This window comes from Brachyhypopomus gauderio, chromosome 17, assembly GCF_052324685.1.
Source record: "Brachyhypopomus gauderio isolate BG-103 chromosome 17, BGAUD_0.2, whole genome shotgun sequence".
NCBI classification, from domain to species: Eukaryota; Metazoa; Chordata; class Actinopteri; order Gymnotiformes; family Hypopomidae; genus Brachyhypopomus; species Brachyhypopomus gauderio.
Window position 1 is genome coordinate 10607774 of NC_135227.1, and position 22906 is coordinate 10630679.

A 22906-nucleotide genomic window follows, 5' to 3' on the forward strand; every position below is an offset into this window, starting at 1 on the left:
CACCCTTGCCTCCCTGTGGTTATTCCTCCAGAATCTACACACATATGCACAAATGCATATGCATATACACACATTCACATGCGTACAAACAATACTCTTAGCACTGCCATAATTCACTAATTTCTGCATATACAGCAGCAGTTTCAATGGATGAGAATTTTTTCAGTATAACCATGCATACACACACAGGTGATACACACACAGGTGTGCACAGATGCACAAAACAAACACACACACACACACACACACACACACACATACAATGCTCAGTAGGTGGCCATGACTAACATTAACTTTAGACTAGTGAATATGCAGGTCATCCTGATGCTGACCACTGTGCTCTTTCTCTCCCTCACCCAGGGTGACTCTGTGTCTACAAGTCTGCATTTGGATTTTGGAGATGGAATATCAGTGTCGTACTCTAACTTTAGTCACCTTGGTGATGGCATCATGCACACATACAAAACTGCGGGAATATTCAGGGTGACCGCACATGCTCAAAACAGCCAGGGCTCTGACACTGACTCTCTATATCTACATATTACCAGTGAGTAGATGCAAGCACACTCACTTATTCACACACAGCACACATGCACGTGGCCTTTGTTGTGATGACCATGTGACAGTTTTTGCACTGCAACTCTCTATTAAGTGTGGGAAATGTTGTGTTTAAATTTGTTTGTTGTGTTTGCTCCATTAGTTCCAGTGGAACGCATTTCTCTCTCAGCACCAGTGGTGGCCATCAGGGGGCGTCAGACCAACCTGACCGCAGTGGTGTTGCCCAGTCAGCCTGTAACTGCTGCTTTCTACTGGTGGTTCAGAAACAGCACTGAGGTTCATATCCCTTTGGCATCCTAACTCTAATATAACCCTAATAAACCCATACCCCTAACATAATCTTAATCCTAACATAATACAAACTCTAATATGACACTAACCCTATAACCCCAACCCTAACATTACTTAACTCCAATTCAACTCTAATATACCCTCATATACAGTAAAACCCTAATATAACCCTAACATAACCTCAATTCTAATATAACTCTAAACATAATAAAATATTAATCCTTAAATACTCATAACCATAAAACCCCACAACTAACTATCACTAGCCCACACATAACTCTAATTAAGACAACAATTACTCTTACAAGGGTGTTCAGTATGGTTTTGGTTAGTTTTTTTGTGCTGAATTTCAGACAGGACAGAGAGAGTCATCCCTTTCCCGCTAGATGTGGCATGATGTAGCAGTGATGTGCTGACACTTGCTCCATCAAAATCCATTCAAGATATTTTCCCCCTCTGTTTTCTTTCGATGTACACACAATAACATAACTTTCATTGATTCTCAAGGAGAAATGTAATATCAGAGTACCAGTGATATTTTTATTATGATTTATGATTTATGATACAAGGCTGAAAAAACTGTAGGGGCTCTAGGTCACATTACAGTCTATTAACTTTTATAGCTTTAGACCATTGGTCACTTGAATTAACATACTGGAACAAGCTTGACTCTAACCCTATTTAAATGACCTACTATCTCACATTTTGATTTAATATTGCTGGATTGAAATGGGCTTTTCTCCCAACCAAATCAAAGACACTTACCTAAGTGTCCGCTACTGTTAAATATTCCCAAGAATCTTGCAAATGTAATTTCTGCAAGCTACTGATAAGCTTTCTTGTTTCAGTTTCACGGAGATTTTGCATATGTTTGTAAACTCTAAGCTAAACTGGACTTTCTGCTACAGTGAAAGTTATATAAAATAGCTTGACCCATTATTTGATTAACATATGTGATAATATTGAAGATTGTGACAGTTAGGCCTTCGTCGTCTGTCTGTGACCTAAACACAGTTAAGCACAGACTGTTTTAAACAATGCTTATGAATCCTGAGAACTAAAGTACTGTAAGCTTTACAATTTTCAATTGAATTAAATTAAAAACACAAACGTGTAGGAACTACACAAAGTTTAAAGTTGGAATGAGCTTAGACATCACATATTACTTAGGTGCAGGTTTAACTTGGAAGGATGACTTTAGCATGTTGTTTCTCTGACGCCTGCAGCCACCTGTGTCTTTTCAGTCACGCTGACAAAACACAAGACAAAGCAAAAATAAAGCAAAACACTAACTGCACAATAGCTGACTATACTGCGTACTAGCTGACTATACTGTGCACTAGCTGACTATACGACCTAGTGTGGTCAAGTCACCTTGGAGTAAAGCACTGCACACTTGTATGGGTGGCACCTTTGGGCAAGTGAGAGTCAAAGACCAAGTCATCTGTAATTGTGACGCGTGGAACATAACGAAACACAGACGCTTGCAGACTGTACTCGAAGAATAGTTTAATAAGCAAAAGGGGATTCCAAAGAGAGGTCGAAGGCAGTCCAGGTTCAAACACAATGATCAATCCGATAGGTCAGAGGTACCAGAGGACGAATCCGAGAAAGAGAACGTAAATAGAAGTGCAGGTCAAACCAGGGAAACAGACTATGAAAAAGGCTTGGTATGCGTTCAAGTGACTGACGGCAATACTTTGCAACTATGCATTCTCAGGCAAGGTCTTATATAGCTCTAGTTAACGAGATACAGGTGTCTAATACACTAATACAATGCAGGCGGATCTCTGCATTCGTGGTGGTGCATGCTGGGAAGTGGAGTTCCCAGGGCTGGAGGTCGTGACAGTAATTAAATGCCAGTCATTTGATCTTAATTCCTCTTCACCCATTGTGATCAACAGCCCTATCCACCTATTACAGTACTGTGTGCACAATACCGTATGTTTTATAGGCTATCTGAAAAAAACAATTACATATTGTTTTTTTCAGGATGGCAGATAAATGAATTCAGTTTCACTATACATTTAAAATACATTTAAGGTTTATGGGGGGAGGATGTCTAATTTATTTATTTATGTATTCATTCAGTTTTTTTTTCTTGTATGTAATTTGTTTCAAATCACCTCATTTTTCAAAAATCTGAGGTTGCCAGATTGACCCCAGATTCCCCTGTTCCCCTGTTAGTGTTACAGTGTTACTGCACTGTTTAAAGTGCTACACTCAGCAGTGCTCCTGTGGTCATACATTGACCAGTAGTGAATAAGGTGGCAGATAAACTATTCCAACAAATGGCCTTTTATGCGTATAGATTACCATATAAAATTAAATCCTATAGGCAGGAGTATTAGCACACCTGCTGGCTATAGGTACAGTAGGTCCAAGGCAGGTGTTTGTAATGTAGTAGGTGGCTGTTGAGCAATTAGGAGCATTCAGAGCGATGTGTGTGTTTTAGCCACTGATCACTCTGGGAGGAAGTCTGTCGCACACGTTCCTAGAAGAGGGCACGACCCTGGTGATGGTACAGGTATCAGCCGGCAGCACTGTCCTGCAAGACTCCAGGACCATCACTGTGAAAGGTGTGTGGGTGTGTGTGGGGGTGTGTGTGGGTGTGTGTGGGTATGTGTGAGGGTGTGGGTGTGTGTGGGTATGTGTGAGGGTGTGGGTGTGTGTGGGTATGTGTGGCTGTTTGTGGGTGTGTGTGGATATGTGTAGGTGTGTATGAGTGTGTATGGGTATGCGTGGGGGTATGTGTGGCTGTTTGTGGGTGTGTGTAGGTGGGTGTGGGTCGGTGTGTGTGGGTGTGTTAGGGGTGTGTAGGTGTGTGTGGGTGTGTTAGGGGTGTGTATGGCTGTGTGTGGGTATATGTGGGTGTGTGTGGGTATGTGTAGATGTGTGGTTGTGTGTAGGTGTGTGTGGGTGTATGTGGGTATGTGTAGGTGTGTGTGGATGTATGTGGGTATGTGTAAATGTGTGTGGGTGTGTATAGGTGTGTGTAGGTATGTGTCAGTGTGTATGGGTATGTAGGTGTGTGTGGGTGTGTTAGGGATGTGTATGGGTGTATGTGTAGGTGTATTTGGGTGTGTGTAGGTGTGTGTGTGTAGGTTTGTGTGGGTGTGTGTAGGTGTGTGTGGGTGTGTATGGGTATGTAGGTGTGTGTGGGTGTGTTAGGGGTGTGTATGGGTGTGTGTGGGTATGTGTAGGTGTGTGTGGGTGTGTATGGGTATGTAGGTGTGTGTAGGTGTGTTAGGGGTGTGTGTGTGTATGTGCATGACATGCTTTATTTCTCCAGAACCGTACACTGAAGCTGTGCTGTTTAACACTAATAGTTGGTGTTAAACATGGTCTTTCATTTATTAAAATGTGAAAATACGAGAAATATGGAGTCAGCTTTAAGAGTGATTCGCTTGCCGATTTTTCTTCAAGAATGTTAGAGGAGTATACGGTTCTCTCTATTCCAGTCTGTTTCTCCCTCTCAGATTTCTTTCGATCTTTGTTGCTGTCATTTTCTCCAAACCTGGAAGAGCACAACCCCTCCGTTGCTGAGTGGAGACAGGACGTGGGGCGTGTTGTCAGGGCAACGCTCTCTCAGGTACACAATACCGTTTTCAGTCCATCACAGGTTTGTGTCAGCTGCGGTGTTGTAGTGGCAAGGGCTGTGATGATGTGGCAGGTTCTGTGTCTGACGCCTCTCAGCCAGCTCACTGGCTGGGCTCAGGCTTAAGGTTCTCTCATGCAGCCTGTCTGATTTCCCCCAGTACGAGAGCAGCACGGAGCTCCTCTCTTCAGAGTGAACGCGGAGAGCCACATCACTCTAAAACCAGTCAGTCAATTAAAGTGATCCAGGCAGAGAGAGCTGCTCAGCAGAGCACCATTACGAGCAGTCAGTCAAGCACAAATATAATGGCCCTTTCCACACTGCGTTTTCAGCTGAAAAGGATTAAAGATTTGTTACACTGGGACACATTGCAGTCTTAGGGACTTCACATGGCACAACGCTGTCTAATAACTTTATATGTTTAGCATTACAGTGCAGCATGCACCGGTCTGTATGCATGTGTGTGAGGCCACAGTGGTATGTGTGTCTGTGCGTGTAGGTGTGTGGATTTCCTGAGGAGCAGCTGTTGGTCTCTGTGTATCCTGGATCTCCTACAGTTGCTGAACTCTTCATCTTCCCTGCGACAAACCACAGTCAACTCAGAGCAGCCGCAGAGGAAAAGCTTGATAAGGTATCTTCACACGCTCACATACATGTTAAATCACACTCAGTTACACACAGACACATGTTCATTACACAGTAATATGAACTGACATTAGCTACATACAGATTTTTTTCCTTTACAGATGTTTAGTAGGCATGGTGTGTTTGTACGTCTGGCAGGACAGAGCAAGAATGAGATGTTGTTTGAACACTGAAATATAGAAATTATCAATAACTTGCCTCCAATACACAAACAGGATTTGACATCTAACATCATACTATGACAATATGAAACTCAATATTAAAATTAATTCAGCTATTTGGAAATTTTAGGAAAACTGACATATTTGGGGAGATAATGTAGAGTAGATGGATTGTGTGTAGAAACATGAGCAGTAGCTCAGTAAAAAATTGTGAAGAAGATTGAGGCACATTACTGCATAAACATCTCTATACAGTCCACAGATGAACATTATACAATCCACCCATGAACATTCTCTATACAGTCCACACATTAACATTCTCTATATAGTTCACAAATTTACATACTCTATACAACACATGTAGGAGTTTAACAGGTCACTCATAAGCTACTGTGTAACCAAAGATAAATTAATGTGGAAACATACTTGGCTAATAAAGCCTTCTACATAGGTTTTCAGCTCCTGAGGGCAATAGGATTTTTGATTATTTTATTTATATGTTGAAACACAGGAACATATACCATCTGGAAACTGTCAGGAAAATCCTACACTGCCTTGCATATTTTGGAAGAGCTATGGCTTTGATTATTGTGAAGCAGCATTAACCTTTTCAACTTATTCAGACTTCAGTTGTACATTTACGCTTGTAACAAACTATTTATCTAGTTAAGCCTGTCTCACACTATTTCTTCACAGCATTTAAAATTGCTTTCTAGTCATTTTTCGATAGTTTTCTTCTTTATTAAACATTTTGACTATTGAACAATTAGCTTCTCATGTTCATTACCATTGCTGTCATATTTCAGATGTCTGAGGTGTTTATTAATGCTTTGAATCAGAACCTGATCTACTTTGATCTGAAGCCTGACACTCGGATCACTGTGTCTGTCACTCAGCTCACACTGGGTAAGATTTTAGCTCTACTGAACACTGAATAAGACTTCATACCTACTGAACACTGAGAAAGTCAAGGCCTGCTCCAATAGCCATGACACAACCATTGGTATAAACTCTTGATACATATGGAGGTTCAGACTAGATATAGCACTTTTTTTCTGAGCACCTGGGTGAGCCAACCGAGTAAAAGGCATTGCAAAAAAAATAAGATGTGACCATTTTGCAAGAAATAAATCAAATAAAATGCAGAAAGCTCATTGTGACTAAAAACAACACAAATGTGAATGCTGAAACCTTTCATATCTATATACAAAAGTATCCCTGAAAGAAAAACATGTAAAGAAACACTTAATTGCAAATATAATGGTAAATTGTTCTGTGTAACTTCAATTAAGGGTCTGGTTGCAATAACAGACTTTCATTCAGTGACAGATGAACAACAGAATCAGTTGAACTGGCTGGATTCAATCAGTCGGCAATCAGGGTATTCAGAACTTGGAAGAGTGTGAAAGAGAGAATGAGTAACAGAATCAAACTACCAAACAATCAAAGACAATACAAGCAGGCGCAGAACCCAGGTTGGCGAATAAGAGTGTTTGCAAGGAATAGCTGGTGATTAGTAGCATGGCATGGTGGGTGATTTGTAGGAGAAAGGCTGGTGATCAGTGGGATTGTATGGTTTGTGATTTATGGGAGGGCAAGGCAGAAGCAGTGAAGAGGCTGAGCAGTTCAGGCTTGGTGTGTGACAACGATCAGCTTATGCAGATGCTTTTGTTTCAATCACTATCAGTAAATTCATCCACATGGTTGTTTACCATCAATATCCAACAAGAGCTTTGTGCTCAGTAGAACAAGAAGGAAGCATTCAGTATTCACAACACAACGTGCATGTAATTACGATCACTGTGTCCAATATACTAGAACTGAAATAATATGCAAACAATATACTATTTTTGTTGAGTGCTTTAGGTTGGTAATTTTTTGGGAGAGGTGTAGTCTAAGGGAGAAAATAAATGAAACACCTTAGTTTATTGTTTACAACAAGAAAATCCATGTACTGCTGTGTGGTTGAATTTAGAGTTTCTGATGGAGCTGAATCACTGTGACATTGCTCATGCATGACCTACAGCAGACGAAATATTGAACAAAGACCTCTTATGTCAGGAATAAGCACTTGTAAGTTTCATAAATGCTTGTATTAAAAGCCTTTAATCTATCATTTTATCAAAGGAAATAACATAAATATACATTTATGTTATAAAACATGAATAACATTTTTGAATAATTAAAGTCGCAAGTTAGGAAGATTGTAACATACTGATAAACCAGGCTGAGTAAATGTGCTTACAATGTGCTATTAAGAAACATAACACTCATACAAATATAATGCACAGTAATAATGACAATTGCAGAATACCACTAAACCATGCATTACTGAAATGTGTTACTGCACTGCTGCTCTGGACATTACAGAGCACTGAAGCACTGTACATAATAGAATACTGCTCAAACAGGAAAAGTAATATAAAGGTAATATGATTTTTGTTCAACTGTAAACATTGGTAATCAATCCTAATAAACACTAACTGCTGTTTGTAGTCAGCTATCTTGATACATACTACCCATATCAGAGGCAATGCATCTAAGAAAAACATGGAGAGAACTGTATTGGAAGTACGACACACAGCTTACCTGCTCACTTTGATCTTTGTATACATATCTCTCTGGAAAGCTTCCTGATATTGTCAATATTCCTAACTTGTACATTGTCAATATTCCTAACTTGTACATTGTCAATATTCCTAACTTGTACATGTTCATTGTTGACATGGTTTCAGAGTTTGCACTTCATTAGAGTCACATTTGAAAATAATTACATGCAAAGGTAAGTTGGCCCAAAAATGGACAGTAGTCCAAAAGCATACGTCTTCAGGTTATAGGAACTCTCAGGTAAAGATCTCCACACAACAAACACAAGGTGGCCCTCCTTTGGAAACCCCTGCATTTGTTTCCATTAGTGCAGCTCATTGTTTCTCCAAACGTTCAAGGCTCTCGAGACACATGTCCTTTTCTTGTGTCTGTCCAATTAACTCCTGGAATGGACTCAAAGCTGGGGGTGATCATGTCAGCTTCAAGTGGTCTCAAGATGAAAAACAGTATGTTCTTGTCTGAATTCTTTCATCATTAAAATAGCTTCTTTCATGTACTTTATATGAATTGTAGCAGTCGTCTGTTCTTTGACTTGCTTGAGTGAGAATGAAAATGACGGAGCAAACCACAGTCCATGTCCCCTGAAAGCAATGAAAATTTGCATTCAAACATCAGACCCTCTTTCAAAAATGAATGTGTTCCCCTTGTCCTGAAGTTGAGTGTTTGGGCCATTTAAGTGTGAAATCATATCAACCAAGAATGAAACCTCTCCAACCAGACAGGGTCATCGTGTTCTGGACAGGCATGGCCGTTGTTACACAGAAAAGTCTTCAAATGCTGCAAAATGGTTCATCACCTGTCCTCTGGACAACCATCTCAACCACCTTGTTGTGCATGATAAAATCATCATCAGAAAAATCACGGTTCAATCCTATTGCCATTATTTTGCATATTTTGTATGAATATGTGATTGATGACAGCTGGAAATATAAAATATAAAATGCCTCTTGATGAACCATATAGTGGAAAGACATTATCCTGTGATTTAGTTACTTCAACAGTTTCACAAAACCTTCCTGTGCCCCTCTCATATTCAATGAACCATATGTTGATCAGATTGTTAGTGCTGATATTTTTGCCACAAGTTTGGAGCACCAACAGTTAAAAAAGTTTCTTGAGGGACTTTTGTGTTGACGCACCAGTACAGAACAGTGACCTGTGCTTTGTCATCGCCGTGACTCATCACACATCGTTGTGACTCATCACACATCGCTGTGACTCATCACACATCGTGTACAAAGAAGGTGAATTTAGATCTTCACTTTCCTGCCTTGACATGCTTTCCTGCCTCTGACTCTGTTTTTGCTCATAATGGCACATCTTGGATTTTGTCTTTCAGGATTTAGTTTTTATTTTCAAAATCAGCATAGAACTGATCTATACTTTCATCAAACACTCCTTTACATCAGTGAATGTCTTCCCATGTTTAATGATCTCATGAGATGCCACAAAATTGACATTAATAAACTGTAAAAATGCCAATTTTATCTGCTGAGCTATCATATCTCTGGCAGGATACGCTTCAGCAAAAGTAGAATCATTTCTCATCAAATGTCTCTCAACATTTGACTTTTTGTTGTTGGACAGTTTGTTGTTGCAGATATAAACAACCAGTTTGAGTTCTTGTAAATGCAAATTCCTACAGTCTTGATGTTCATCTTGAACCTTTCTCTTCTTGCAATTTCATTAGCTAGCTTGGTCTTTGTCTTTGTGGTCATTGCTGTGAATGAGTGTGCAAGTCATCACGGTCTAATTTCTAATTCTGCAGCCACAAGGGAACATGAGATTTGCATTGAGTGTTTGCTGACCCCTTTACTAGACTGCAGTACAATTTTCCAAAATTTTATAACACAGAGATCATATTTAATATATCTATAATTGGTAGATGAAGTATTTTATTCAACACACTCTCATTGAATATTAACTTAACACTTAACAATGCTATAATGTAAAACACAGAGATGCGGTACAACTCACATTACCCAATGCTGCAACAAGATTTACTCGCTATAAAATAAGAAATTTAGAGTTGAAGGTATTCTGTAATTTCCACTAACTACAGGTAGGGTAGCATGCATGCTGTTTATATGCTGTAGTAGATAGTTGATGATAAAATGACTTGTTTGCTTTGCCAGAAAAAAAGCTTTACCCTTTTCAGGCAGATCTATTCATCTTCATTGCTCTGAACAGGAAAAGGTTCAGATTACCGCCTGAATTCTGCTGAAAGGTCACAGACATCATGAGTCAGTACTTTCAAACCTGAAGGGTAGACCCATGTACTTTGTGTGTGTGTGTGTGTATGTGTGTGTGTGTTTGATCAGAGACGCTGTTAATTTTATCTTCCACCACTTCAAATAGCTCAAACACTGGTAAAAAATAAATAAATAAATAAATAAATAACAACAAGATGGTTAGTTACATTTTTTGGCATAGGTTCCAAAGACTTTATATTCAGTCTGTAAAAGGAGCTTAGTGTCACGTTGAGGACCCCGGCCCCTCCCTTTTGGGCGTGTGTATACGTTGTCCACGTGCATCGTCTGCGTCTGTGGATATCCGTGTATAGGGTTATGTCGTGTGATTAATGAGTCTCACCTGTGACTTGTCTCGTAATCACGTGGGGCTAATGTGGTTGGTCTATTTAATGTGTCCTGTGCTCGTCGTTGTCTAAGTCTGCACGTTGTGTGCTGTGTTCATGTTTATCGTGCGCTGATTGCGCAATATCTGTTACATTAAAGAAAGCGACTGTGCGTAAACCATCGGACTCGTGTCTCGTCCGTCTCTCCGATGCCAACGTCACACTTAAAGTAGATTCTGCCATTGTTGCGAGACTTTTGATGGAGCCTTATTAAATCTGAATGCTTGCATGTATGAATCAACATTCCTGCATCTGTTCTGGCCATATTACATAGTAGAATAGGAGAGTAGAATGTTTTCACACATAAAAATATAATATCTTTACATATAATCTGCTGGTAATTCAATTAGCTGTTAGAGAAAAGGCATCAGCACTGAATCACTGGGACTACCATTGCCATTAAGGCCTCACCATCATCTTTGCTTAAATCCAATCTTTGAAAGGGTGGACTGAAAATGTGTTCACTGAAGTAGCAACCTGGTACCCTGCAGTGCCACATTAACACTGTCAAGTGAAGATGTTAGCAAGTAGCTTACGTTTTTCATCATTTTCCATTTCAGTCGGATTTAATTTCTAAACCATCAAATGAAGTACAGGGAGCATTTTAAGTATTTATTTTGTTCTGGTAAAACAGGTGTCCTCACACATAGGTACCACTTCACATATTTCTGTGGCTATGGTGCTCAGAAAAATGTATCAGTCATGTATCACAAGAGCAAGTTAGAATAGCAGGACAAGGCTGGAAAGTGATGTGTGTTTAGAGCAGTCCTGTGTAGAGCAGTCCTGTTTAGAGCAGTCCTGTGCAGAGCAGTCCTGTGTAGTGCAGTCCTGTGTAGTGCAGTGCTGTATAGAGCAGTCCTGTATAGAGCAGTCCTGTGTAGTGCAGTGCTGTATAGAGCAGTCCTGTATAGAGCAGTCCTGTGTAGTTCAGTCCTGTGTAGAGCAGTCCTGTGTAGTGCAGTCTTGTGTAGTGCAGTCCTGTGTAGTGCAGTCCTGTGTAGAGCAGTCTTGTGTGCAAGCCTGGTGTGTTGTGATGTTAGTCCCTGTGTCTGCAGCTCCTCTGGTGGACTCCAGCTCTCTTCACAGTGGTTCTGCAATGCTGATGCTCCTCTCACTGGCCCTTGTGGGTTTGGCTGTGTTCTTCATTTACAAGTTCAAACGGTGAACCATGCCTCACAACTCTAAATACAAATACAAAATACTTAACAACTCCTAGTCATATATATATGTATATAGTTATCAAAATCACATTTCATTTGACCTATTTTTTTAAAGAAAATGTGGTAGCTAAGAGTCTGGATATCTTCTCATTCTCTGTATCTGTGTGTGTGTGTGTGTGTTTTTTTGTTTGTTTGGTTGTTTGTTTTGGTGGGGTGGGGGATCATGTGATCAGTAAGATCCCATGGATGCAGGTGCAGACAGAAGACACCCATGAGAAGGATCCAGATATGATCAATGCGGTTGGACAAGGAGACACAAGCACACATGCTCCATATAGACCACACAACACATACATCCCATTCACAACACGCATCAGCAGTCGCCCTCAGCTCCCATCATGCTCTGTCACACAAAGCAGCCATAGTCAGCTGGCTCCTCCCCAAGAGCTGGCCACGCCCAGAGCACCGGCCCTGCCTCGAGAAATAGTGCAGAAGGAAGGGGAGACCCTTAATGGAGGTAAATCAATACACAGTGATGGAGGGTTTTTTTTTACTAAAAATATATTTATATAGTGTTAATAGAGTAACACAAGTTTTGTTACTCTGACCAGTGTTCATCATCTGAATATAAAATCTCACGATTTATATTGTCCTGTCTTGCGAGAATGTCGTGTCCTTCAAGAATTCTAAAAATCCCAAATTAGGAATTACTTAAAGCTTTTTATTCTCCTTGAGTATGTTGTAAAAATAAACACCTGAGGTGACCTGTTTAGATTCTGACAAATGTAAAATAGTTTCCATAGTTTCCAGTTTCAAGCTTTAAAATTGCTGCAATTATATGTAATAACTATTAATGTAATGACCACTTTCTTAACATAACAACTACTTTCTAAATGTACCAACAAAACATAGATGACATGACACATTTAATACGTGTAATTGTATGAGAATGCAGTTCACATCACATATTTCAGACATGGTTGAGTTCTCATCACTAGAGGCCTGGATACACTGATGAAATAAATCTGTATTGACAAAAAGCAGCACACAGACTAGTGGGCACACGGCACTCGTAACTGCAGCTTGTAACTCGTAATCATCAAAGCAAGATTTGTAATGAACTGGCTGCATGACACTGATATCTTACCTGCTGATGTGATTTTAGTGACAAACAGGCAGGTTTAAGGCTATCAGATGCTAACATACAAAATGTTTTGGAATATGGTGTAATACAAGTATTTGAGTCCAACTGTAAATTGTGTTTGTGTTTTGTGTAGGAGGTTGTGTTGGGTTTGGTGAAAGATTGAGGACCAGGGAGATTCCAAACTGCACCAATGTTTGAGAAATCAATTCTACACACAATAAGAGACATTAAGTTGTGTTATGATTCAGTTGCTTCACCTTTGCCTTTTATATGTTTCTCTGAATGTTAATCTTCTGTCAGTGCAACCATGTTTATTTAAAATGTAAATAACTAATTTAAAATATATAAAATGATAATGTGTAATAGAAAGGTGACACTGAATTAAGAGTGGTGAGTCATTGTTATGGATTATATAAAACTTAAAAAGTTGCTTTGTTGACTACCATGTGACAAAAATGACAAACCTAGTGTATTTATTTTTGATGAATAGGAGGGCCCTGTTTCAATACTGTGTACAGTGTTCTCTCCGACTTTCCCCACAGCTCAGAGGAACCGGGCCCTTTAAACTGCCATCCACACAGGTTAACAGCAGAGTAACACAACAAACATATTAGCTGTCAAAATACTGTCACAAAACATTGATATAAATTACAATAAGTGAGAAAGGATATTGGATACAACTGAAGTCATAAGAAAAAGAAATACAAATACTAGCACTAACCTTAACTCTGTAATTGTTTTGTAGTCTCACAAATTTGCAGCCTTGAGATGATGGTACCTGTCATGTAGATGATGTCATAAAACCCCGTGATCTGTTGTTTGCTTGTTTTCTTCACTTCAGATTGCAAAGCATTATGGATAGGTGAAGAGTACACTTATGTTGACTTAATCCTTCATCCTTTCAAAGGGCCACTTAACAAACTTCACTTGAGCTAAAAAAAAAAATCCTAAATTAATACAAATGATGGAAATAAAGATAGCTTTAGGGATTCACCCAAGGTCAAATTGCAAGGGGTAGTTGACATGTTCAAAACAATAATGAAACAGGGCCATAATATAGGTTATTTAATTTTGTAAAGATTATTTAAATTATTTTCATGCATGATAAGTGACAGATAGGCCTATAGCAAGAATTGCATTAACCCTTTGTGATGAGTTCATTTTTAGAGATTAATGTTGCAAATAGGACTTTGATAAGACTAATAAATGTTGTTCTGCTGTATTAAATTGATAAAGACTAAATTTGTATCTAGTTATGTGTGTTTTCAAGGTTTTCCATTTTTTTTATATAAGCAGCTGACAGTTGTGAAATGAACTAGTTTTATCACAGAGATGTCTGTATGTTTGTGTTCTAACATGCATGTCATTTTGACTTATCCTTGCCATTGGTGTTCTGTCAACTTGATGTGATTTTATCTTAGCATACAGTCGCTATTGCAGTGCATGTCTCATTGCTTATTATGATTTACACTAGTTTATTGTCTGACTGGGAATTTAGTCATTACTTTTGATACATTTTATTTGTTTGTTTGTTTGGAGTGTTTGTTTGTATAAAACCATTCACTTTAATTTTTGACTCTTGGATTTTGGTATAATTACTCTGGAAAACAGTCATGCTTCAAGAGATCTGTGCCCACTGTGTTGAACAGTTGAAGGAAGTTTGAGAAATGTGTGTTTCAGTGAGTAGGCTCCTGAGTAGACATCTAAGACATCCTGGTTCAACCTTTGGGAGGTACTTTGGGAAAATCTTCTGTTGGATGACTGTAGCAGAAGCACTGGGAATGATACATGTTTATGTATGAGTTACAAAATATACGTGTTCCACTACAAGACATGTCAATGTTCAGGTTTATTTCATTCATATAAGTTTAAATGTGTATTTCTTTTTCCAGCTAACCCACATTCTGACTTCATAGGTTTGAGTTTGATGTTTCTAGCAAAGGAAATAATCAAATCTAGCAGTCACATTCTGCATTTTGGTGTAATCTCACATACCATTTTAGCATAACATAAAATGTTTAGCTTAACAGCTTAACATAATTTCAAGCAAGCCATTAAAATTAAAATGCATAGTTGTTGTGACAAAACAATGGAAATATTTTAGACATATTACATGTGTAACATGTGAATAGCCATATTGCATATGTGTGTGTGGGTGTATGTGCATATATATATATATATATATATATATATATATATATATATATATATATATATATATATATATATATATATATATATATAAACTACTCAAGCTTTAGGAAGACATTCGAGTATTTGTTTAAAACCATTGAGTAGAATGAGTGTGCAGATGTTGAATTTAATCAAATTAAACCAAATTGTAATTGTACAAATTGTAATTCTGGTAGTTATTTAATGTGTGTTAAAGATTCTGTCTCCAGTCTTGAGCATATAAGAAATGTACAGATGTACAGATGTGCATACAGGGTTAAAAATGTATCTCAGAAGTCTTCTGATCCAATTAGTGGTCCCTGATTTTGTTATTACTGATAGTTAATTGAATTGACCACTGAGATTAATTGGAAAGGCCACTTTGTTGCCATACCGAACAAGGAAAGTAAGGTTAGAAAATCTTAGGAGTTAATGTTTCATTATGAATAGCTACATGCTATTAGTATCTGTAATAACAGCAGGACCTCTAAGATAGGTGCTTCTAATGGCGTGTTCCTGTAGTTGGCAGCGAGGAGGCTAGGCGGTCCAGACACTAATGCAACAGTAGAGCAGGGCCCTGAGACAGGTCTCTCATGGGAGCGGGACACAGAGATGGTGGCCTGGCCGTGAACTCCCTGGTGTCCAGTGTGGTGGTGGTGCTCCTGTACCAGAAAGTGCTTCCTCATGAAGCCCAGGGACTGAATGGTGAATTACACACACTCACCTGGGCTTTGCCACACCAAAACAAACCACTAACAAACACAAACAAGGCTACATGGCATTGCTGAAGGGGTGAAAGCATGATATAACAACAACAACAATTATTATTATTATTATTACTACTAGTGTAATTGTTATTATTACACAGAACTTCCCATTTTATGTCCAAAGACGCAAAGTGTTTTACAAAGTGGCACAACCATTCAACACGATGCAAGTATGAGTTAAAGGGTTTTATTAATGACAACACAAGTGACTCTTGGGTGTTGTGCAGAGTCACTAAAAATGAACACGGACATAATAACTGACAATTAACGGAGGAACAGAGAGGTGTATATACACATGGGGATTGGGCAGGCAGCAAAACACAGGGGAGGCTGACAGACAGAATGATAGGGAAATAACTAGGGGGAGTGACAACGCCATGGAAGTGGAATGTAAACACAAGGCGCATCGTTGACATGACTGGTGTTAGAGAGCTAACCCGTCACAACAAGATCAAACCCCCGAGACATTCATATATACTTACCTGTTATTACCTGATATATACTTATATGTATAGTTATTTGAATAATTAAAATACATTAAAAAAAACCCTCTTGCTCTTCTAGGTGGTCATTTTTCTTCAAGCTTGGGTTATCTAGAGGATGTGTGTGTGTGTGTGTGTGTGTGTGTGTGTGTGTGTGTATGTGTGTGTGTGTGTGTGTGTGTGTGTGTGTGTGTGTGTGTGTGTAAAACAATGTTGAATATGTTTTAATGGTTCTTTTTGTATACTTGTGATTATGAAGGGTATAATCCAATGGGAGGGCTTGTGTTATAAAACAGAGAGACAGAGAGCAAGGGAGAGAGAGGGGATGAGAGAGAGAGAGAGAGTGATAGGGAGGGAGAGAGAGAGTTGGGGAGCCCTTCAAATGTTAATGCCTGTATTGCTTATATGCTCTATAGCAGTGTTCCTCAACCAATTCCTCATGGACCACTTGACAGTCCCACAACTTTGCTCTGTCCACATTCCCAACAATTAAGTTAGAGCAGAACATAGAACCAGCTGGTGGGTCTCAAGGACGGGGTTGGGAAACACTGCTCTGTTGGGTGCATTGTGAACCATTGTCCATTGTGCTTATGTTTTTCATGCTCATGTCGACAAACAAAATCACCTAGAGACTGGAAACATATTTTATTCTCTACAATGTTCTGTCCCCAATTTCTGCCACTGGGAGCTACACCACCACATGTAAAGAAAACCCATTAACACGGGGCTCCCAACCTGCGTGCGGCTGTTGAGTGGACCCAGCGCCTTACAGCAGAACCCAGAGCAACAGATGAGACAATAGAACGAAAAGGAGGAAGTGTGGCAGGGTGGAGAGCAGAAATTGTACCCAGTGTGGCAACTGGATACCACATGGTCAGCTGGACAGGACTCTGGGCTTGGCACAGAGCACGGGGCACAGCAGAGGTGGCACCACCTGTGAGCAGGAGTGTCAGAGGTGCTACCCTCCAGAGGACAGGGCACAGCAGGAGTAATGCCCTCAGAACAGCGGGCTGCAGTGGAGGTGGCACTCTGCTGGAGACAGGACACAGCACGCCGGGGGAAGGCAGGGCATGGCAGTGCCCACAGGGATAGTGCCCTCTGGTGAACAGCGTGTAGGATGAGCACCCCTTGGAACAGGCCCTGTGACCTGTAGACCTCTGAATTGAGCGTTCGGATGTGAGCACTGCCCCCTCCTGTTTGCTGGGCTAACCTAGAATAACAGAGAAAGAGCCAGATAAACAAACTCCTGCTCCAACCAGCTTGCACCAGGGGTGGTCAGGTGGGCATCCTGGTTCCCCAGCTCCCCCTTGCAAGAACTTCCAGGGAAGCCTCCATCTTTTGGGCATCTGGAGGCGCGGGCCAAGAGGGCAGTGAACGTGAGAAGCTAGGTTTCTGTTTCCTTGACAGGCTTGGGTTGATTCTTCTTCCCACAACGTCTGAATTGTCATCGGGCAGAGGAACCTGGCTGCCCCTCCTTGACCTCCATGGGTGGACCACTCCCCTGAGATTGCAGGTGGTCAGACTTGGAAGAGTCCCCACCCCAGGCTTCCTCCTCCGACACCGGAGGAGTCGGTGCTGCCTGAGGCAGGTCTGCCTCGTAACTGTCCACTAGAGCGGACAGGTCTGCAGGAAGTCAGGGCCAACCGGTGGTGCAAGCCATGCCAGTGGTGTCTCTGCTGATGAGCTGGTCCAGCATATTCACCAGCTGGTGCGCCGCGAGCCATTCAGCCTCATGGGCCTGCTTCATGCAGGCAGGTCGGTCCATCCAGTAAATGGTTCCCTTCGCTAGCCCCTCCATAGTGATTCACTGAATCCTTGTAATGTATCCAAAAGATTTATTTTATGTAGGAAGGTATAATTAGGCATACTAGCGTGTCAGTGATTATGAATGTGTCAATCTCTTTAATTAAAAAAATAACCTTTTGCTGACAGCATCATAGCTTTCTGGAACTTTCTGTGCTAAACAAATTGTGTTTTGCCCAGCTAGCTATGTAGAATTTTTTGAGGCTGGTCTTGATGATCTAGAACTGTGTTAATATTTGTGTGTGTGTGTGTGTGTGTGTGTGTGTGTGTGTGTGTGTGTGTGGTTGTTGTGTTGATCCAGACTAGGTCAAAACTGTCCAAAATTCTAAGAACACAGAACACGTAAAGAAAACACAACACAACAGACCTGGCAAGACCCCACATGCTGTCAGCAGTGAACGTATAACTAGTGAAGGCAGACTAACGCAGGCTAGGTGTGTGATGTGTGACGTTTGCTGAGGATCAGCAGGCCAAAGCAGAGTGGTGCTGACAGACACAGAGGAGGAAGCAGTGACACAGGGTTTAGTGCCTCTGTCTGAGTTTGTGGCTTGCTGATTGTTTCATCTGTTGTGGTTTCAGGCTCTCCTGTCGGTCCTGTCTCTGCAGTGGCTGAAAGATGCTTAGCATTTTCAAAGGTCATCCTGCACTCTCTGCCACAGAAAGATATTGATAAAAGCAGGAGGGCTATTTAATACCTTATGACTGATTATAACACTGCTCTAAATGTATTTCATGTTTTTAGTTTGTCAGTGAAGACACGTTTACTGATACATGCCTCTCAGCCGTTTTACATGCCTATGTGATAATATCTGGCACATATTTCCTGAATTTGATGAAAAAACAAGCATTTTGTTTCTTTTTTCTGCCTAATCATTATTCATGACCTTTGAGAGAAAAAAAATGTGAGGCATTGTCACCAAACTGTCAAAACAAATCATTAAGCAGTAGGAGGTTTGGATCCAGACTTCGTGACCAGAGAGCTGAAATGAAGATATTTTTGAGTTCATATACAGGTTGTATGGATTTGTGTTATTTGTGTAGTTATAAAGATACATAACTACATGCTTTTAATAACTGAAATATGTTCATTCTAAAAAAAAAAGTTCAATTACATATATATGCAGAGGAATGGAAAAATTACAAAAAACATTAAACTTGAGGAATAAAGGCCACATCTTGCTTGCAGAATTTCCAGTCCTGCTATGTGGAGTGGGCTATTAGTGGGATACTGAACAATCTTTCAAAAAGCATGCTACATATGTTTCCACAGACCTGCAGTCATGTTTAGATCTCGTCACTGAGGTGGATATGTAAGGCCTTTGACTTCTTTGCTACATTCAGGAAACAGCTTTTCTTCATAAAATGCCTCTAGCTGCATGGTTGGAACATCATGTGTCAACAGTGTTTGCGCCACTGAGGTGTTCATGATCCTGTACAATTGGTCTCACGTTCTTTGGCTGGGGTTACAAACACAGTGACTCCTGCGGCAGTTCTGTGAAGAACATCATGGATCCACCAGAATCTGAGAAAAGGCAACAGGCCTGATGCAGTATGCTGATATTTAACGTCTGTTTTAGTACGATGGCAGCTGGGAGAGGCTCCCGTGCCTCTGTGGAACAATCAATAACAGAGAGAGGAGCAAGAGAATCAATCAAGCAAGCAAATAAATCACAAATATTTGATTATTAAGTATAGATTATATTTATACATGTATTAATTATTTGTGTTGTCAAATATGCTGATGGAAGCATTTGATTAAAAGTTAGTCAACTATTGAGAACTATTAGGACATTTTGATTTGTGCATTTATTTGTACTGATTGATTGGTAATTTATTTATTTATTTATTCAGTGATTGATTAATAGATTTGTGCATGGAACAACAATCACTATAGGCTACTAAATTAATAAATTTATGGTATGATATTAAATCAAACACAATGTAATGTGTGTAAAGAACCACTTTTACATCTTATACATCATGTCTTATACATCATGTCTTATACATCATGTCTTTTTTGATAACTCTGATGAGTCTGAAAAGCACAAAACCTCATGTGTCTCCTTTTGGAATACACCTAATACACAAGTGAACCGAACAGTACTGACATCAGTAAAATCAGTTGTTGTCACAGCCGTGTCAAACATCCATGCATTTGCAAAGTGCCCTGGAGTATGCTTCATGCCTGTTACTTTACATATATGTAATGTGTGAGTACAAACATACATGAATTCATGAGATCAAGCTGGTGTGGTTACATATGAATGGCCTTCCCATCAGTGAAGCTACGTGTGTGCTAAGAGCATCCCCTTGTGCCTGCTAAATGTATGCAAATAGATATAAGTGAAGTGTTTTTTAATATATTAACAAAATGGAAGAGAGGGATTTATTACAAGACCAATGGACAGAGTTTCAGTCTTTATTGAATTTGCAGATTTAATGCCCTTTAATTCCTGCATGTCGATTCTGGTTTGATTCTGCTAGAAAATAAGTTTTAATAATATGAGAAGATGACTCAAAAGCTCACTAACCTAATATGTTCATATCTAATTATATGTTCATATCAAATTATTTGTTCATATCTAATTGCGTAGCTGTCACAATCTCTACATATTATAGCAACATGTGTATTACATTTATTATTTATTATTAAATGTATTACATTTATTTAAGCAAAAATGGGAACCTAGCATAACAAAGAAGATTCCAGTGTTTTGGTGTTGTTTTCATGTTGCATTGTTTTTCTGTAGATACGTGTTGTCTGCATCTGTGATGATGATGATGATGAAGGGCAGGTGGAGAACTGCTGAACTTTGAGTCCAACCCTCATCTGCTATGCAGCAGCACACATGTCATACAAGGAGACTGCAGAGTGATGACTGTCCTCAGCGTCTGACACACTCACCCAGCTACACACACAGACACACACACACAAATGTACGCATGCCCAAAAATTTGTTCACATACACACACATCCATGCTCTGTGACAAATTATAGTGCCCCCTGAACCATATGAGGGTCAGTACATCAATTATACATTCTAATAAAGCAGGAGACATATCACTCTTACTCAGACTGACAGCACAGACACATTTAATCCTCAAGGCCAGTGTGTGTGTGTGTGTGTGTGTGTGTGTGTGTGTGTGTGTGTGTGTGTGTGTGTGTGTGTGTGTGTGTGTGTGTGTGTGTGTGTGTGTGTGTGATTGTAGAAGACCATCTAAAAATATGAGCAATCACAGAAATTTGGTTGTCGCCTTTGTGTCGCCTATCAGTGATCACAGAGATGCGCATGTCGCCTTTGCCAATCACAGGCAGCAGACAGGCAATCAGCTGAGGTGGAGATGTGTGGCAGGCTGAAGCTGAGGTGGAGACGTGTGGCAGGCTGAAGCTGAGGTGGAGACGTGGGGCAGGCTGAAGCTGAGGTGGAGACGTGGGGCAGGCTGAAGCTGAGGTGGAGACATGCGGTAGGCTGAAGCTGAGGTGGAGATGTGCGGCAGGCTGAAGCTTCTCTGACGTGGCAAGTGAAAGTAAAGCCATTTAAGCCATTTTTGCTTACACTAGCTGAAGCTGAGGTGGAGACGTGGGGCAGGCTAGAGCTGAGGTAGAGACGTGGGGCAGGCTGAAGCTGAGGTGGAGACGTGGGGCAGGCTGAAGCTGAGGTGGAGATGTGGGGCCAGCTGAAGCTGAGGTGGAGATGTGCGGCAGGCTGAAGCTGAGGTGGAGACGTGCAGCAGGCTGAAGCTGAGGTAGAGACGTGGGGCTGGCTGAAGCTGAGATGGAGACGTGTGGCAGGTTGAAGCTGAGGTGGAGACGTGCAGCAGGCTGAAGCTGAGGTGGAGACGTGGGGCAGGCTGAAGCTGAGTTGGAGATGTGGGGCAGGCTAGAGCTGAGGTAGAGACGTGGGGCAGGCTGAAGCTGAGGTGGAGATGTGGGGCAGGCTGAAGCTGAGGTAGAGACGTGGGGCAGGCTGAAGCTGAGGTAGAGACGTGTGGCAGGCTGAAGCTGACGTGGAGACGTGGGGCAGGCTGAAGCTGAGTTGGAGATGTGGGGCAGGCTAGAGCTGAGGTAGAGACGTGGGGCAGGCTGAAGCTGAGGTAGAGACGTGGGGCAGGCTGAAGCTGAGGTGGAGACATGCGGCAGGCTGAAGCTGAGGTGAAGATGTGCGGCAGGATGAAGCTGAGGTGGAGACGTGCGGCAGGCTGAAGCTGAGGTGGAGACGTGCGGCAGGCTGAAGCTGAGGTGGAGACGTGTGGTAGGCTGAAGCTGAGGTGGAGATGTGCGGCAGGCTGAAGCTGAGGTGGAGATGTGCGGCAGGATGAAGCTGAGGTGGAGACGTGGGGCAGGCTGAAGCTGAGGTGGAGACGTGGGGCAGGCTGAAGCTGAGGTGGAGACGTGCGGCAGGCTGAAGCTGAGGTGGAGACGTGTGGTAGGCTGAAGCTGAGGTGGAGATGTGCGGCAGGCTGAAGCTGAGGTGGAGATGTGCGGCAGGATGAAGCTGAGGTGGAGACGTGGGGCAGGCTGAAGCTGAGGTGGAGACGTGGGGCAGGCTGAAGCTGAGGTGGAGACGTAGGGCAGGCTGAAGCTGAGGTAGCGATGTGGGGCAGGCTAGAGCTGAGGTAGAGACGTGGGGCAGGCTGAAGCTGAGGTAGAGACGTGTGGCAGGCTGAAGCTGAGGTGGAGACGTGCGGCAGGCTGAAGCTGACGTGGAGACGTGGGGCAGGCTGAAGCTGACGTGGAGACGTGCGGCAGGCTGAAGCTGAGGTAGAGACGTGCGGCAGGCTGAAGCTGAGGTGGAGACGTGGGGCAGGCTGAAGCTGAGGTGGAGATGTGCGGCAGGCTGAAGCTGAGTTGGAAACGTGCGGCAGGCTGAAGCTGAGGTGGA

The 22906-nt window shown here is 41.4% G+C and overlaps 1 protein-coding gene across 2 annotated transcripts in view; it reads left to right on the top strand.

The window, feature by feature from the left end:
- Positions 1-13811, top strand: part of sorcs3b (sortilin related VPS10 domain containing receptor 3b) — a 91180-nt gene extending 77369 nt beyond the window's left edge. Inside the window, exons 19-27 of one of the 2 annotated variants that reach the window (XM_076978817.1) lie at positions 361-547; positions 701-834; positions 3305-3428; positions 4329-4441; positions 4947-5078; positions 6060-6159; positions 11536-11656; positions 11889-12172; positions 12933-13811. In XM_076978817.1, the coding sequence (XP_076834932.1) occupies positions 361-547; positions 701-834; positions 3305-3428; positions 4329-4441; positions 4947-5078; positions 6060-6159; positions 11536-11656; positions 11889-12172; positions 12933-12997 (1260 nt within the window). In that variant the 3' untranslated portion in view covers positions 12998-13811. The remainder of the gene's footprint in view (positions 1-360; positions 548-700; positions 835-3304; positions 3429-4328; positions 4442-4946; positions 5079-6059; positions 6160-11535; positions 11657-11888; positions 12173-12932) is intronic. The other variant, XM_076978818.1, reaches the window with a different exon arrangement.
- Positions 13812-22906: the final 9095 nt, after the last annotated feature.